This window comes from Zeus faber (assembly GCF_960531495.2).
Source record: "Zeus faber genome assembly, chromosome: 15".
Taxonomy (NCBI): domain Eukaryota; kingdom Metazoa; phylum Chordata; class Actinopteri; order Zeiformes; family Zeidae; genus Zeus; species Zeus faber.
This window is the reverse complement of record NC_137194.1, coordinates 12160747-12179105: the sequence shown is the minus strand read 5'-3', so window position 1 is coordinate 12179105 and position 18359 is coordinate 12160747. Positions and strand designations below refer to the sequence as shown.

At 47.0% G+C, this 18359-nt stretch overlaps 1 protein-coding gene across 1 annotated transcript in view; it reads right to left on the bottom strand.

Annotated features, from left to right (window-relative positions):
* Positions 1 to 18024, bottom strand: part of fmnl3 (formin-like 3) — a 31855-nt gene extending 13831 nt beyond the window's left edge. The window contains 5 exon segments of the mRNA XM_080015424.1: positions 260 to 343; positions 2509 to 2585; positions 2747 to 2827; positions 2985 to 3068; positions 17492 to 18024. Of these exon segments, the coding sequence (XP_079871550.1) occupies positions 260 to 343; positions 2509 to 2585; positions 2747 to 2827; positions 2985 to 3068; positions 17492 to 17605 (440 nt within the window). The 5' untranslated portion in view covers positions 17606 to 18024.
* Positions 18025 to 18359: the final 335 nt, after the last annotated feature.

Below are 18359 nucleotides of genomic sequence, written 5' to 3'. Positions count from 1 at the left end.
ACGCTCCGGACGCATTCGCTCAGGCAACGTAGGATCCGTCCAGCAACACATTCAGTCTGCCAAAGAATGCAGATAAAGTTTACAACCATGTCCGAATGATGCAAAGAGCTCTGATTCATGGACACGCAAGCGGCTCATCCTGCAGCAGCACAATGTCCCCCACCTTTGTCCAGTTCATGGGAAAAGGCTTTAGCTAGAGCCTAACGCACATGGAGCGGCGTGTCAGGCAGAGGGAGGTGAAGGGTTTGTCAGCACTCACATGACGGCACACTGGGCAAAGGAGAGGTATTCCACCAGGATGTCCAGACCTCGGTTCTCGTCGTTGAGGAACTCCCTCACCCACCTGCGACACAGGGGCAGACAGTCGTTAAGCAAGGTACCTCATCAGCACCACGCCCATTTCCTACAGGCCTGGACTGCACTGGTTAATGACGGGGGTGGTGCGGCGGGGGAGCGGGAGCGGGCAAGAGAGAGGGAGAGAGTGGAAAGAGCGGGAGAGTAAGAGAAATATGGAAATGGATAGAAAATTGAGAGCCACAAAGAGAGAGAGAGAGAGAGAGAGAGAGAGAGAGAGAGAGAGAGAGAGAGAGAGAGAGAGAGAGAGAGAGAGAGAGAAAGGGACGGGTGCATGTATTTTAGGTTTTCTTTACCTGTTTCTATTTGTATTTCTAAGTGCGATGTTTATACATTTCTGCCTGTATTTTAGTTCATCTCCGTTTACCTCACTCATATTCTGTACCTTTTGTTTATTACTTTATTTGGCTTTGCCTTTGAACGTAATGGGATTGAAAGAAAGAGAGAGAGAGAGAGAGAAAGAGAGAGAATCTGAGAGAGGGATAAAGGAAGTGAAGGTTGAGGCGAGAGATTTGGATTGCCCTGATTTGAACAGACCCGAGGAGTGGGGGACCCAGCCGCCCCCCCACCCTGCGCCGCCCCCCCTGAACCGAAAGAAAGAATGCGAGGAAAAGTAAACTTGACGAGGCTTCAGATTTCCTTCCCGACTCCTCCACAAGTCTTCAGTTTGGTGCAGCGAGGACCAACTCCAAACAAAGGAATTCCCGTGTTGACGAGGGAAAGAATGTGGAAGGCATATGGCCGAACCCCCTGACAGCCTCCATATTTAGTCTGCCCCCCCCACTTTTCCTCCCACGCACACACACACACACACACACACACACACACACACACACACACACACACACACACACACACACACACACACACACACACACACACACACACACACACACACACACACACACACACACACACACAAATTGGGGGTAAAAGGTTTGTGGTGGCGCCCGGTAGAGCTACAGTATGGGAGACTGACAACCGGCCCAATGGTGAGTCAGGAAGGAAAGCAAAAGTAACGGAAGGGAGGGAGGGAGAGGAGGGGGGGGGCTGGTGGAGAGGTGAGCCAGAGGGAAGCGGCCGGAGCAACGGGATTGGGTGGAGGCGGGTGGATGGATGAGGAGACGCGCTCGATCGTCAACTTCCTGTCTGAAAGCCCCCTATTTTTGCCTGGCCTTGTCTCGCCCCTCATACATTTCTCTCTCCCTCTCTCTACCTCCCTCCCTCTCATCCTGTCCAACCAGTTGCTATTCCTGATTGTCTTTGGCAATCCGGAGGTTCTAATTACATCAGAGACGCCCCCAGGATTCAGACGCACGCAATATAAGAGACGAACCAAAGACGGATTCTGAAAATAGAACTTCAAATATCCAAGTCGTCCAAGTCAAGTCATTGAGATTGATGAGGATAAATAGAATAGGAGTTTGCCTTGGCGCGCCACGGTTGTATAAAAATAAAAGACATTTTGGGAGTTTTCGTTGGCGCTTTTCTAGTTCCTCATTTGACCCACATGGGAACAATCGTACGGATTGAAGACCAAAGGAGCCCCACTGCCCCAAAAAAAACATGGACACATTGAGGAAAATTGAGGATAATGTTGTGAAATAGTCAGAATTAAATCCCAAAAGATAATTTGCGTATGTGCGAATTTTCCTGATGTGCATTTGTGTGTGTGTGTGTGTTTGTGGCAGGGTTCAGCACTGGTCAGCCAGGCTTCCTGTCCTCTGGCGTACACAACAAAGCTTCCTGCACGGCACTATGGGGGAGTGGAGGAGGAGGCAGCACAATGGCTTCCATCTGGGTATTATGGAGTGAAGCTGCAGAGCCTGGCAAGCTTAAAACAATGGGAGAGATCTGGGCACTGAAAAAACCCCAAAACAAAACAAAAAAAAAAAAAAAAAGAAAGAAAAAGAAAAAGGTCTCTCTCTGCGCTCCCCCCACAGCAGGAAGGACAGAGAAAGGGCCATTCTTCATTCTTCAGGCCAGGGGAGCGGTGGGGGGGCGGTGGGGGGGGCGGTGGGTAAAATGGAAGCTGCTTTAGCTTGCGTAAGTTCATATCGTATGCACAGACAAATACGTTTAATAGACGGTGCTGCTCTGGCGCTGGCTCTGTCGTTCCGCCGTGGGAAGGAAAGGAGGGAGAGCCGAGATTACCCGATGTGGTTTGTCCTCAGCGAGATCTCCAGCTCCCTCAGGACCTTCGTGGATTCCTGGACCCGCCGTCGGAACTTCTGTCACAACCATCCAAAGCAGAGAGACCCGCCATTGTAAATAACTGTCGATTTGGTGTGTGAAAATATGAACAGCGTCATCCGAAGAAGCTCTTTTTACAAGGAACGCTGAGGTTCCTTTTCCGCTGCTCGGGCAGCGTCTCTGTAGTGCGGACGCTCACCTTCCGTGTGACTCCGGGGTCTAAGTAGCTTCGCAGTTTCTGGATATAGGTGTGAGGCGGGTTCTTTACCTGGAACCTCTCCTAAAGCCCGGGAGAAACCAGAAAGAGCAATGGCGGTGTGACAGAACATAGATATATTTTCCTGTGCGGTGATAAACTTGTAACTTGTAACTTCCGGTGAAAGAGATGACGAGAGTTTGGGAAGGGTCACCGGGGCGGGGTTGCCGACGCACTGTACCTGGTCGCATATGAGATCCCATTTCTTCTCATTGTCGTATTGTCGGAGTAGCCGCGCCTTGTCCGGGGGTAGGTTCATGGAATTCTGAAAACGAAAAAAATAAATAAATAAATTGTTTATTCAACGCCATTTTTATTCAGTCAAACATGTCATTGTTTCCTCTATAATCCATCACTGACTCTGTGCGTCAGTGAAATGTTTCCCTCTATGACCTCATTTCCTGTGTTGACGCTCAGCATCCTGTGATTTGAGATCAGCGCCATCCCCCCTCGTCACGCTCGGGCTTTTGTCATCGTCACCACAAAATGCACGACCAAGAAAGGCCAAACCTGCCTACCGCGAAGCCGTCGGAACCCTTTACACTCCACATGGGACGTCCCCAGGCGGTGGGGAAAGCTGTGGTTGAAACCAAGCCCTAAATGGTCTAATTTGTGTTTTGAGACCAACACTTAAACTCTTTACGTTCTTATGACCGTTGTAAACATAATCGCACACTATATGACACATGCGCTCGGCTAATTACCCCGAAGGATCAGTGAAACGCTCATTAAAAGCTGAGGACCACAAGGGAATCTTAAAAAAAACAAAAAACAACCTGAAAGTGACGGCCAATGCGTTTTCCCTTTGAAGAGACATGAGGGATTGTTTGCACCGGGGGAGGTGGGGACCCCCACGTTTACACCCGGATCAACAGCGCTTCCATGGCCTCCGCCGCAAACTGCCCGTCAGCTTGACCTTTCAGCCCCGGTTATAACTCAGCCGGCAATTAAACACATACTCATAGAGGCACGCGGCTTTCATGGCCAGTCCACAATAAGTGCCGGCATGAAGCTGATGGACCCCACGATGGCCAACGGCTTTTACTCAATGAGTCATTAGGAGGTATGGAATTCCACTGTGCGATTTATTTTCCATATGGGACCATCAACTCCCTTAATCATCACGTTGAAGGTAGTTTACACCATTGGTAAAGGCCAATTGTCATCACTGACCAATGAGGAGAAGACTTACGTACAGTAAGACGCTGCTGTGTTCCTCCTCCTGCTCAAAACGTCTGCAGCCCAGCAGCTATCTGCGTTTTCATTTCTATGCTGCCCGGCATTTTAAGAATGATCAATTTGGGGAATAAAATATAAATGGGGGAAGCCTTTGGCTCTGAGAGTAGTGGGAAAACGGTGACAAAACTGTTGGAGATTATGTCTCTTTGGACGCGCCTCGGCGTCCAGCAGGGAACAGGGAGCCGGCGTGCATTCCAGATGTCCGGAATTACAGAAGGAATGCGCCCTGTTTATAATGCTTACAAATTTGCTATAAATTCTTTGTCTCCTGACCTTGGAGCAACCCCGGAGCAACCCTCCTCCACCACCACCACTACCACCACCTCTTCTCTCGATCTGCAATACAGACTACTTTGCAAGGTCAAGCTGTTGTTTAAAAAGTGTCATTTTTTGGGAGCCTGGGTAAGGTTAAGCCACTAGAAACCTCAATCCTGCTTTTTGTTTTACACACACACACACACACACACACACACACACACACACACACACACACACACACACACACACACACACACACACACACACACACACACACACACACACACACACACACACACACACACACACACAATCTCGTTCATGTGACCCTGGTAATTAGAAATTTGTTATTTTGTCTTTGTTTAATTCAATTTGGAGAAACTTACCGCTACAACACGGAAAAGAGGACATTTTTCTGTGGTTTAGTTCGGCTTTGGATTGTTTGTAAAAATAATCAGTGCGGCGGTCCTCGAATGCATGCATGTTCAAGCACTCCAGCAGTTTCTGCTTGCACCGTTCATCACGGATTCAATTCAAAAGACGCTATTCTAAATGTTAATTCATCCTTAATATGTGCCACTTGGAAAAGCATCATTTTCATAACAAAACAAGATGTGAAAAGTGGCCCTGAACAGGTATGTTATTGTCGTGGTGCGAGCGTTGCGGACTCGGGTCCGCTCAGCAAACACAGGTGCTAAAACGCTTGCAATGAAAATAAATAAAGAGGAAAGTCTGATGAGCGCCTCTGGGGACAGAGCGGGAGGCTGTTCCTAACCTCCAGGCACCAGGGAGGGAGGCAGGATGCTTCCTTCACGGCTCGATTTGGAGAAACCCGAGCCAAGTAACCCAATTCGGCTTATTGCATTTAGCTTTCTCCCGTTCGAAGACACCATCTTGAACTTCCCGTGTTTAGAGAAAGCCAAGGCGGCCGCTTATTAACACAGATCGGTTCGAAATCAATGCCGGAAAGGGGTTAAACGAATGGAGAAATCCCCAAAAATGTTTCACACTTGCTGGGCTGCTCGACGACAGATTCTGTGTAGAGCGTTGTTTTCGATTTGGTTCCATTCCCATTTGGCCATTCCCAGGCGTTCTTAAACAACACCTTAAACAACTTTTCTTTTTTTTTTTTCCTAGAAGATGGCAGGCAGGGTCAATATCTGCCTCCTGGTGCTGTCACGTAAACCATCCTCCCAGAACACAACCCTGTCCTGGGGGGCACAACCAGACCAACTGGTTCCATTATCACCTCCATCTTTCCAACCATTGGGTCCCATTCCCTATTGTTGGTCGAGGTGGCTGAAGTGGAAAAACCACAGAGTAAATAACCTTAACCTAACATTTGGACTGGTTAAAGGCGGTAGTACCACAATATTATATCCAAGCTTTTATTACTTTACAAATAAAATCCCAAAAAGAGGCCGGATCGAGTGAAAACAGGTTCAAGAGAGAAACAAAACCCAAACAAAACGGAACCGCAACTCGCTGTAGACGTAGGTGCAATTTGATCACAGGGAACCGGGAAAAAAGGTGCTTCTGGTGGAGGGTGGAGTTGAGTGCAAGAGACAAAACGTCTTAAAAAGGGGATGGGGGGGGGGGGGGGGGGGGTTAAACTCTAAAACAGAAGGTCACTTGAGACGCCGAGGTGAAGGAGGACCGGGTTCTTAAAGACTCAACAGTTCAAGTGGTTAAAGGGTGTCGGGTTGCCGGAGGAGGAGGAGGAGGAGAAGGAGGACGCATGGAGGTATCCGTGGAGAGTCCGGGGAGGGCCATGGAGCTCATGGAGGGCCGTCGGCGGGCGAGGAGGAGACGGCGGTTCCCCCATCCACAGCCGTGGAGGAGCAAAGGAGAACCCATGAGCACACAGACACCTGTCAGAGTCAGGGTGGTCACGCGGGAAACGACACATCTAAAATGCTATCTGGTCCCAACCTTCTCGCTCTTGTTTTCCAATGAGGCTTCTGTTGGATTCATGACCGTCCCCACCGGGCCAGAAGATGTTTCCACCCGTGTCCGTTCCCACACCTACAGCGGGACAACACTGGCCAGACACACCAGACCAATTTAGCACGTTACACACTCAACTTTGAGGCCGCTATCTGCAGCGTTTCCTCTCGCATCTGTCCAAAAATAAAGGCTTTGCGGAAAAAGTGGCCCCGGCTCCCCAATCCCTGGGCCGTTTCCAGGCATGCACCAACCGGTTATTTATTTCAATTTGGTTGTCTTTAGACATAAACAGATCTTGTAAAGTTCACTGTTTTGTCTGGGATGAGTCACATTTTCAGCGACCTCAAAAGTAGACCACTAAGAAAATGTTTTGGGTCGAACTTTCCATGAATGAAGAGCTGACAGCCAAATTAAAAGACTAATCCCGGAGAACATCTGATCTGCAGACAATTGGTCCCCAATTTCTGGCTTTCCTGTGTTTCACCCAGTGCCTCCTTAGTTTAAACCCAAAACCAAAACCCCTCAGGGCGTGATAGGAGAAAGGATCGGGGAAAGCAGTGGGCGGCGAAGGACAGCGCAGGGGAGACGGACAGAACCTTCTGCGGCCCGGATGCCACACCCGGGCCCCAGACAGAAACCTCCTCATCCCACTGGGGGTGTCTGAACCGTCTCCGTCTGCTGTCCAGGGTGGGGTCCCAGAAGACCAGACCCCCGGGCACGGCTGAGCTGAAAGCCCCGCTCACCGGCATAAACAGGTGGGGGGGGGGCTGCAAGCCAACGCACAATTAAATGACGACAACACTTAAAGCTCGCTAGACGCACACGCACACACACACACACACGCTCAGAGTAAACAGCGAAAAGCCCGTTTTAAGTACGGGTCTCTATTCCAACTCCAATCTTGTGTTTCAAAAACCTTCCTGGCGTGTGTATGAAACAGTAGTTGCTCTTCAGAAGAGGAAAAAAACAAAAACACTTGATTAACGTTACGGAGGAAAACGAATGAAGGGCCCTCGAATGGAAGGAAACATAACCCCTGGGAGTAGTTTAAAGGAGGGCACGACGGCCTTTGGACGGGAATGGACAGAGCCGGGCCCTTAATGCCCCGTCCGAAAGCGAGATCCAAGGATCCGAGAGGAGGCGACGAACACAACGTGGATAATGTGGTGAGACCACACCGACCTTGTTTCTGCTCTCCACATTTTGAAAACAGGGTGACCCAGATGCACTGGGGTCTGGTGGTCGACCTGACACGCTGAGAGGACTCAAGTACAGGGAACTGGATAAAGGAAAAGGAGTGGACGTTGCCAAGGATAATGTCTGAAGCTCCCAGGGGGACTGGGACGAACAAAAAGAGTATAGAATATAGCCATTTCTGTGCCTTGTTTTTTTTTTTTTGTTGTTGTTTTTTTTGGGGTTTTTTTTACCGGATGATCTTCTCTCACGGAATCACAATCTGATTGGTGCTCCAAATTCATTGTCATGTACTGTACTGTACAAGGAGTTTGTCCTGGTAATAGTTGGTGCATTACCGTGCAAGGAAATAAAAAAATAAAAATAAATACTGACAGGAGCACAGAAAGGGAATGCTTAACGCTCTGGCAAAAATCAAGAAATACAATACAGAATGTACAAAATGTGCTTTATGCACCAGGTCCAGATAAAATAAATAAACAAAAAAAGGCTACAACAGGGGATAAGTGGCAGTAAGGACACAATCATTGACTGGGTATAAATAAAAATAAATACATATATAATAAATATAAGTATAAATATGAATATGGTTGGATATTTCTGTATATTAATAATGGTAATAATTAAAAAAAAAACAATAATAATAATATGTGTACAACAGCAACCAATCGGGATTGACAGGGACTAACATATTAATGCTAATGCTAATAATAATGCTAATGATAATAATAATTTTTATTATGAATATAGCTGCAGGCAGCTATACACAGAGTCCAGTTTAGTCATGTTAGATATACATATTACAGTTCTCCGGATTCTGTGCAATGTAACACAATTTTTTCAATTTTCACATCCACTCAGAGACGAACCGTGGATTTATATGGCATGGGTCCACGATGTCACAAAGTGACTGTTTTCTCAAGGTAACACCAATGTTCTTCAGTTGTTGGTGAGTTTATGAAGTTTTATCAATATTTCCTGCCACAAATGTGGATCGGGTGTATTGGACTCGACGTGGTCACGTATTTGTGGACTAATTTTGTTCCGTATTTTTCATGAATCCGGCAAAGTGACCAAAGAGATAAAATATCAATCGGACAGATCCACGGACATCAACCAGGTAAGAAGGTACATAAATACACACGTATAAACACATAGTTTGTAATGTGGAACCACTACGGAGTAACTGAGTCTACGCCTCACACTGGACACGGTCCAAATGTACATTCTGAATCAGAATCTGTACATTTATAGTAAATAACATGATGACGTCATGAAGCGTTCTACTGTGAATCTCATCTTGTTCGTTTTGTTGACGAATAGTGGCACGTCAGTCAAGCACGACCAGCTGAATACTTGGGGTCAAACTTGGTCGTTTTTTTTTTTTTTAACCAATTTGTGCTGCGGATGTGGATCGATCTGGATGAACCTTCAACCACAAGATGTTTGTGACATAGCCGTTCAAACAAGACCATAAACCATGATCGTAGCTTCTGCCGTTCTTTTGTTTCAAATGGTTTTCGATTGAAAAATTCTGATAAATTGTGGGCTGAACCCCAAATAATAATAATATTATGTATACAACAGTAACCAATGGAGACTGACGTATTACAGTGTTATTACACTTGTTACACTGACTTATTAGATACAGCCTAGACGCCCATCCGGCCAGATGAGCAGTGGCAGTGACATTATTCGCTGTAAACACAAAGTGGGACAACGACTTTGAACCACGTTTGGTCTCGCTGCCAGTCGCGCTATTGTTTGGGCTTCTCCTCTCCCGCGGCCGTGGAGCACAATGGGAGGAGACGGAGCAGGAACCTCAGAACCTCGGCTGCTGCGAGCGCTGGCGTCACGGGGCCACAGAGACACTTCCTGAGCAGCTCCAGGAAATCAAACCTGCCCCGCGTAACGTCTGCTTTGTTCTGGGGCTCTGTGTGTGTGTGTGTGTCTCTGTCTTACGTGTGTACATTTTTGTCGGTGTGTGTGTGTGTGTGTGTGTTTTGTCATGAGTGTGTGTGTATCTTTTGTTGTGTGTGTCTTTTGAGTTTGTGTTTCTGGTATGGTGTTTCTCTTATTGTTTGTGTGTGTGTGTGTGTGTGTGTGTGTGTGTATGCGGGTTTTTTTTATTTTGTGTATGCTTTGTTTGTGTGTGTGTGTGTTTGGTCATAAGTCTGAGTGTGTGTGTATCTGTGTGTTTATTTGTATGTCTTTTTGATTGACCTATGCTTGTGTATCTTTTGTGTGGTGTGTGTGTGTGTGTGTGTGTCTTTTGAGTTTGTGTGTATGGTGTTTCTCTTACTGTATGTGTGTGTCCATGCGTGTCTTTTGAATTTTGTGTATGCTTTGTTTGTGTGTGTTTGGTCATAAGTCTGTGTGTTTGTTTGGGTGGGTGTGTCATACTCTTTGTGTCTTATGTGTGTGTACATTGTTTGTTTGAATATGTATTGTTTGACTTACGCATGTGTATCTTTGCATGCATATCTGTGTGTGTTAACATGTGTGTAACTTGTTATTGTGTGTGTGTGTGGTACTGTTGCTGTCCTATGTGTGTGTTTTTGTTTATCACTAATGTGTGTATGTGTGCATGTGCTATTGTTTGTGACTAATGTGCATGTGAGTGTGTGGGTTTGTATGTGTTTTTGTTTTTTGGCTAAGAAGTGTGTGTAGCTTTTGTCTGTGTATGTGTGTGTCCCTAAGTGTGTGTGTGTGTGTGTGTGTGTGTGTGTGTGTGTGTGTGTGTGTGTGTGTGTGTGTTGGTATTCTCCAGCTTGTCTAATGGGACGTGTCGGAGTGTGAGAACCCGCTGCCCCCCTTTTCTCTGCCGGACATTCGATCACCACACAGATTTTTTATTTTTTTTTTTACGAGGAAACCCGAACCGGGCGATCACAACAAAGCAGGGTCTCCTCACAAAGAGCAGCCCAAAAACAGAGGGAAGAAGGAGAGAGAGCGAGAGAGAGAGAGAGAGATTGATGGGAGTCGAGCCACCTCACCCAGGTGGAGCTTTTGGTTCGTGTTGGGACGTTGATGTATCAGCGTAACAGCCACCAGCCACATTTTTGATACGTGAAGCCAAAACTATTACAGTAAAACTTTACAACTTTGCTTTAAAATATGTAAAAAATATATAATGAAAATCATACCTCACATCATTGTTAATCAATATTCTTAATTGTCTGTCAGACAAAAGGTGAGTTTGATAATAAAGCTATTAATATCACTATGCAGTTGCTATGAGATGAGATAATACTGTATTCAATTCAGGTGTTAAATCATAATTTAAAAAAAAACCATTGTATGTAAAGAAAGCGATAAGTTTGAATAAAAAAAAAAAAGAAAAAAAAAAAAGCGTATATACTTATCTATCAATCAGAATCAGTTTATTCCGCCAGTCATATTTACCTGCATTTAGGAACTTGTCAGTTTCTGCAGATGATTAGCATTTAAAAAAAAGTTAACAGTCAAAAATAAGAAGGAGAAGAAGTCATGTAAAATACAACAAACGTAAGAATTGCCAAACGCAAACACAACAATGTTAATATTGACTCGTTAGCCCTATGCTAATTACTTAGCTCAATGTGGGCAGTTAGGCAAAAATAAAACTGTCTATTCCTCAGACTATGATGTGTCTAGTTTCACGGCTATTACAGTGGCTGAAAAAAATGCCTTTTGGTAGAGTAACAGCACACAGCAGCGGGTGTAAAACCCCCATGACGCCGCCTTAATGCGGCAGTTAACATCAACACAGTTTACAGCTGTGGCGTGAAGCCTTTAGCCTCTCACTTTCAGCCTTTCCCTAATCTGCTCAGCGCTGCCCCGGCGAGCCCGACCCGACCCGCGATGCTCCCAAATCACCACGCGCCACGATGCTCGCCATCAACTCCGCTATCACCGCCATCACCCGTAACCTATGACACGTGCGACGTACGAGTCTGTATGTGGAGAGTAATGACTTGACCGCCAATCGCCGCCTCATCAACGACAAATGGCCGTTCCAATTCCACAGCCGGAGGAGGAGCGGCTAAGGTGTTTTTAGGAAAACAGTGTTGTCTGAAATCCCACCCAACTTGCCATCTGTTGATGAATTCATTTACCCAGCTATGAGGGACTGTGTTGTGTTGCGTTGCGTTGTGCTGTGCTTTGTTGGGTTGTGCTGTGTTGGATTGTGTTGCGTTGCGCTGCATTGCGTTGCGCTGCGTTGCGTTGCGCTGCGTTGCGTTGCGCTGCGCTGCGCTGCGTTGCGCTGCGTTGCGTTGCGCTGCGTTGTGTTGCGCTGCGTTGTGTTGCGCTGCGTTGTGCAGTGTTGTGCAGTGTTGTGCAGCGTTGCGCAGCGTTGCGCAGCGTTGCGTTGCGCTGCGCTGCGCTGCGTTGCACTGTGCTGTGTTGTGTTGTGTTGCGTTGGGTTTTTGTTGTGTTCTGCTGTGTTGTGGTGGTTGTGTTCTGCTGTTTTGTGCTGTGTTGGGTTGTGTAGTGTAGTTTTGTGCTTTGTTGTGCTGTGTTGTGTTGTGCTGTGTTGAGTTGTACTGTGGTGTGTTGGGTTGTGCTTTGTTGTGTTGCGTTGTGGCCAGGACCTGAGATAAAGAAGCAAAGAGTCAAGAGTTCAAGGTTCCTCTAGTGGAGCCAGATGTCCCTGAAAAAAACAAACAGGAACTCTGTCAAATCCAAGCTAGCGTAAACACTGTCCGAGCAGCAGTTTGTCATGAATCATGGAGGTATTCATTCATTCATTCATTCATTCATTTCTCCGTGGTGCAGCATCCTGTTTGTCCTCCCCCGTGCGTCCATGGAAGCGCTAACTAGCAGACGATATACACCGGGAATGTCAGGAATGCAGGTGCGTGAATGCCTGGATAATTTGGGGCGGCCGGGGCCATTTGACATGCTGCCCAGTCTGAGTCTGACCGCCAAGGCTGTCCAAAAGCTGGGGGGGGGGGCAAACAAAAAAATATTAGCACGAGGACTATAAATACGAGGCTATTTTTGACATCTATTTCCTGGGACCATGTCAGACTGATAAATTCTCATAAAGAGGAACGAAAACAAAAACTGAAAGTCCAGATGTGCAGAATTAGCACAGAGGACGGATGAGTCGTGCCGCTTGTCACATAGGTTTCCCCCCGAGTTTCCAATTCCTTCGCTTACCGTCTGTGCCTATACGCCTATAATTATCATCATCACATAACGTAAAAAAAACCCCAAAAGTTAAGGTGTCTGAGTCACGGGGCAGTTACAGTAAGATAAGCACTGCTGTGTGAGCGAGGCCTGCTGAGGAGGGGTTTGTGAGGTCCATTAGCTCCTCTAATGAATTTACAGCAGTTCCTTGGGGCATCCATGTAAAAAACATGCAGCGGCACAAAAGGCACTGGGCGGGGGTGGGGGTGGGGGGGGGGGTATCGAGGCCCCCTTCGCTAAAACAACACTGACTGACAGACTCCCCATTGTATCGGAGAGGAAACAACCAGTCCAACCTACAGCCTCGCTGCAGCTGCACAGAGCAGCACACCCCCACCGCCCCGCGCCGCCATGTGCAAATACACACAAAACAAGAGGAGTTTACGGACGGGCGCAGGCTCAAAAGTCTGTGTGTTCGTATCCAGACCCGTTCACTCACACCGATAAAGCAGATGGTTGGAGGCTGTACAGCAAAACAAAAAAAAGGGTCAGGTCTTTCCATATCAAAGTGTGCTCATAGACCAATCCGATGCAAAGCGACGCGGGAGCTCCATTCCGACGCCATGAGGGTCTTTCCCGACGGGGAGAGACCAGCGGACCCAATAAAACCACTCGGGAGGATCTCATGAAGGAGCGTCGCCCACATCCTGCCCACTGTTCCATATCTGCCCGAGCATGCTCTTTAACTTGACCTTTGCCTTTCTCAAGAAGAAACAGGCAGCAGCGAGGTAATAAAAGTCCCCATAAACCCTGGACCCCCGACTGGGAGTGATGGTCGCCCCGGGGGCAGAGCGGGCCCAGGTGGACTCCACCGCCTGCGCTGCCGCCCCCAAAAACCAACTTAGCCATGTTCCACTCAATTCAACCCCCATAATCCCCCTCTTCCCTCTTCCCAGATGTACACTCTCCCAACTCGAGTGGCATGGCAGACAAACAAAGGGTTGCCCGCGCCCACATCACCCTCGGTACGTCTTGAGGGGCGGAACGGTGGTGGGAGTTGTGGTCGTAGGGTGCGTGGGGATAGAGGCTAATAAATAAGATGCAACCGCGCCTGAACAAATGAAAATAGTTTAGGTCTAATGTCCCATAAGTAAATTGCACAGCTTGACTCCATTAGCTTCACTCAACTGGCATCTCTCAAGCACTCTGACTTTGAGGCTTCTCTTCAAAGTTCTGGTTCCACGGAGCGGTGATGTCAGAGAGGACGGCGAGGAGTCGCAGCGTCAGCGGGTTTCTGCCTCGCTCTCTGACGCGCAGCTCACAACTGCTCACGCTCCCGCTAATCCCAATGTGGTATTTGTCCTATTGACTGGTCTGGTCAAAGTGTTGATAATTTCCCTTCAGGACAAAATAAACTTCAAGTCGCAGGGACCTAACAGTCCAACTAACTCCATGTTGGAGCAAAAGGGGAAGTGGAAAGGAAATTGGTCAGGCCGGTTTCCAACGTGATCACACAGAGAAAATAATCACATCTTCCCTCCCCAAACAGCTCATAGAAATATGTGTGCACTTTAAAAATGTTGGTAAAGTCATTACACGCCGGCACAGTGGCAGGCGGCCAGTTCAAAGCAGATTTTCCCTCTCTCCAGTTCTCCCGTGGCCTCGGCCTAGACTGCAGACCGCAGGAATCCAGCGGTGCAGCGCTGCAGCGCCCCTTTGAAAGAGGATCCCGTGCAGCCAGTGAGCCGTACACCTTGGAAAATGGCACTACCATCTCACAGCGTTTGCATGAGCAGGAAGACATATGGAGGAGGTTACAGCCAATAAGCCATACCCACGGTAATACAGACTGCTGGGAATTAAAAGGCGGGAAACAGTCTGAGAGGTTCCATTGTGTTTTCAGAACCACCATAAACCCAAGGGGTTAAAAAAAGAAGCATTTTACGTAAGCGTCTGCGTCTATCTAACGCTGATTCGTATCCGAATGAATGGCACCTAACGGTCCAGTGATCCAGGAACACAATATCGTATGGCGGGTCAATGGCCACGGCACACTTTCCACTGTAAAACACAGAAGAAGGGGGCATGCGAGACGGCCGTTTCGAGCCACGGAAGAATGAAGCAGAGGCCCTTTCCATTTCTACCGAGGACAGTCGACACGAGAGAAAGAGCGTGAGAGGCAAGGGGAGATGTCTTTTGCACATGCCGTAAGACCCGACCCAGGCATTTTATTTGCAAACCGCATTGGAAGCAGCTCTAATGTAACCCAGGGGTCCCCGGTCTCGGTGCACCCCGCCCGCCCCCTCGCCCCATCTCCAGCCGTAGTGTGGTCCTGGTAAAACCATCAGTGGGGGGGGGGGGGGGGGGGGGGATAATACTACGCTGGTGGTGACTGCACCCATGACATCATGAGGGGGCTGCTGTCATTCTTGCGGGGCGTCTAGATGCCCTGTCTGGGAAAAGGGGAGGCGGTCCCACTGGGCCGGCGGAGTCATGCACACAAACACATCATTCTGCGTAAACATGTCATCATCCGAGGCCCCAGAGGAACAGCGGCGTGGGGAGGGTGTTTGGCCACGACAGAAAGAAATACTTGATTTGTGTAGACTACCATCACAACACATCATCGGCTTAATTTAGCGCAGTCAAAAGCATTATGTAGCTTAAGGGCCTCATTGAAAGGGAAAGGACAGGGTAACATTAGACATTATGTAAAGACTTCGTTTAGACATGAGTGCCAGAGTGTAGAACCACTGCCCTCTCTTCCCAAAAAACCCTCCATTGGCAGGACGCTGGCTTTGATCTCCCGTTATCTCACGATGAGCGGCAAACAGCGCAGAGCTCTGACTATTGTCCGATAAGACCAGTAAAATATCCAAGAATGTTGTTCTTTCCCACAAAGTGAAGGAACTCTGCAGCCACTGGCAGAAGGGGTTGAAGGAAACTTAAAAAAAGAATAAATGATAGCCGAAAATCCTAACTCTGCTGCATCATGTACTCATATTTCATGCATCGCTGATCATAATAACAGTTTGAGTGACTTTTCGATGCCAGAAACGCATGCAGTAGCAACACGTGAGTCCTTTCCAGACTAAGCATAGTTTATGTGGATGAAAAATGATTTCCAGTCGTTCTTGGTGGAAAATTGGACGGCTAAAAATAATGTGGAGAGAGGGGGTAGAAGCGATAGTCATGTGGAAAAACTTTATATTCATGTGAAAATGGCTTGAGAACACTGACTGAGTCGTCCAGGCAGTATTTTGTGTGGAAAGAAAATAATAACTAAAACTTACTATGGCTCAGCTAAAGGCCAAGAGTAGCTTTGACTTAGTGCAATGCTCGATGTGCTCCTTGAATCCAGACGTTTTTGGAGAAACCCAGGGGGTGCTTTACCGCGTACTGTAAGACCTAAATCACGCTGTGAAGATGCCAGCACGTTGCACATTGTTACATGCAATTATGGAGCTACAGTAGGAATTAAGCCTGGGTGTGGTGGCGGTGAATCTAGTTGAAGGGAAAAAGAAAGATGAACAGAATGGGCAGCAAACCTCAATGTGGTTATTTAACATGGAATACACGCAGGAAATGAGTCCATTGACAAGGATAAATGTGGGGTTTTTTTAAAAACACATTTCTGGTTAATGAACAAATATACAGTCACAAGCACTTTCTTAGTACATGTTGCAAGTAACTGTACTTATTTAAGTATATTATTATCACTTCACTACATTTCATATGAAATATTTATGCCTTTTACTCGACTACATTCCTATAATCATGGACTATATCTTTCAAACTGCTGATTTAGTCTTATATAAGGGCACTGGATATGACAAGTACTTTAAACGCATTTAAGAGCTAATACCTATACTTTCACTGAAGCAGAAACGTAAATGTGGTACTTTGTACTTTACTTAGGTAAAAGGTCTGAGTAACTTCTTCCACCACAGCAAATATGTACAAAATATGAATACGTTGCCAACTGCAGAATTAAGGAGTTTATTGGCCATGTTACACCATAATAAACCCACTCTGGTTTTCCTCCTCACATCTGTGTTGTCACTTTCTGATGCTCATTTCGTTTCGGGATGGTAAATTCCTTCCTGAATATGAAGATCTAACGTCGTATTAGTGACTAACGGGGGTTTGTACTTATTTCAAAGCCAACACAGAGGCGTTAAAAGCTAAAAAAGCTGCTGTGGGACTGGCGGAGCTGCTGGTGAGGGGGTGGTGCTGCTTTACGACCTCTGGGGTGTGGGAGTTCAGGGGGAATTCAGAAAATGTTGTTTTCCCGTTTTGTCAGCCAGCCTGTAGTGCGGAAATTCGGTAAAATAAAATAAATAAATAAATGAATAGAGAGATAAATTAGGAACACGCCATTGTGCATACTCCGACTGAACTTACTGAACTCTAGATGAGGTTAGGTCAATTCGTTTTTCCTCCATTCCGAGACCATGCCCGGAGCTGCGGTGCGACTTTGGGAGGGGGACAAAAGAACCGCAGGGGGCAGAGCTGGGGGGTGGGACGGCACAGGTCGCTTCATTTAAAATAATAGCCGCTCATCATGCATGATCAAAAGGAAAGAGAGTGAGAGAGAGAGAGAGAGAGTGTTCGATATCTCCGCGAAGAGAGAGAAAAGCGACGACACCGGCGCGGATGACCGATCACGCCGTTGAATTCACGCAGGAGATCAGAGCAACATGTGTCACCGCAACGAGCCAAAGTAACCATGTCAACATTTACCAGTGGTGCGTTCGCGGGGAATAAGACAAGTCGGGTTTCAACCGCACTTTTCTAGCGCAAACACGGTTTAGTAAAACCGAGTTCAAAAACGGACGGGACCCTACGGCGAATTTACACAATGACAAGTGGAGTACACAAAAAAAACAAAACAAAAAAAAAAAGCGAGATATTTCGGAAATATTGATGACCTACCAAAACGATAGCAAATTTCTCCTCCAGCTCGGTGGGCTCGGGCATGGGCACTTTGAGAGGCATGATGTGATGCTTCATCTCCGACTGTCCGTCCACACTTTCAATATTCCCCATTTTTATTTTTATTTTATTTATTTATTTATTTTACAACCGTCCGGGCTTCTCCAACACCGCTGGATGAACTCTTTCAGTGGTATTCCAAAGTGAAAGGTCTTCCTCTTCGTATCCCCCGAAAAAGATCAACACCGCATTACTCCAACTGGTCCACTTCTGTGCGCCGAAGAGAAAGGCTGACAAGGCATCCGTTTCAAATAAATGTGAGTATTTACCCCGAAAACATCGTTTCAGAGATAAAAGTCGCAATGTAGTCTCCTGATCCAAAGAGCGGTCCCCGATTCGCCGGGCCAATCCATCTCTTCACATTGAATAACTTTTTTCTTTTCTGTCTTTTTTTTTTTTTTCACAGATAAACTTCTTTAAATCCGGACGGACAGTCAAGTCGGTTGCGGCAGAGCTTTCTTGGCTCCGGTGTGTTTCCATTCATTACTGCTGTGTGTGATCCTGATTAGGCTCCAGTTTGGAGGGGCAGGCTTTCCGCTGGTCCCGCCCCTGTCTGATAGACCAGTCCCCCCATTGAGAAAGCGGTATGTCCGTCACCCCCGGTCCTGCCTCCCGCTGGGCTCACATCTGCTGCCATACAGCTGGACGCGTCCACAACCTCTTTGTCTGCGCCTTGTCTCCACCTGCCGGAAAGACGGTAGTATTGCTTCTATCTATCTATCTATCTATCTATCTATCTATCTATCTATCTATCTATCTATCTATCTATCTATCTATCTATCTGTCTATCTATCTATCTATCTATCTA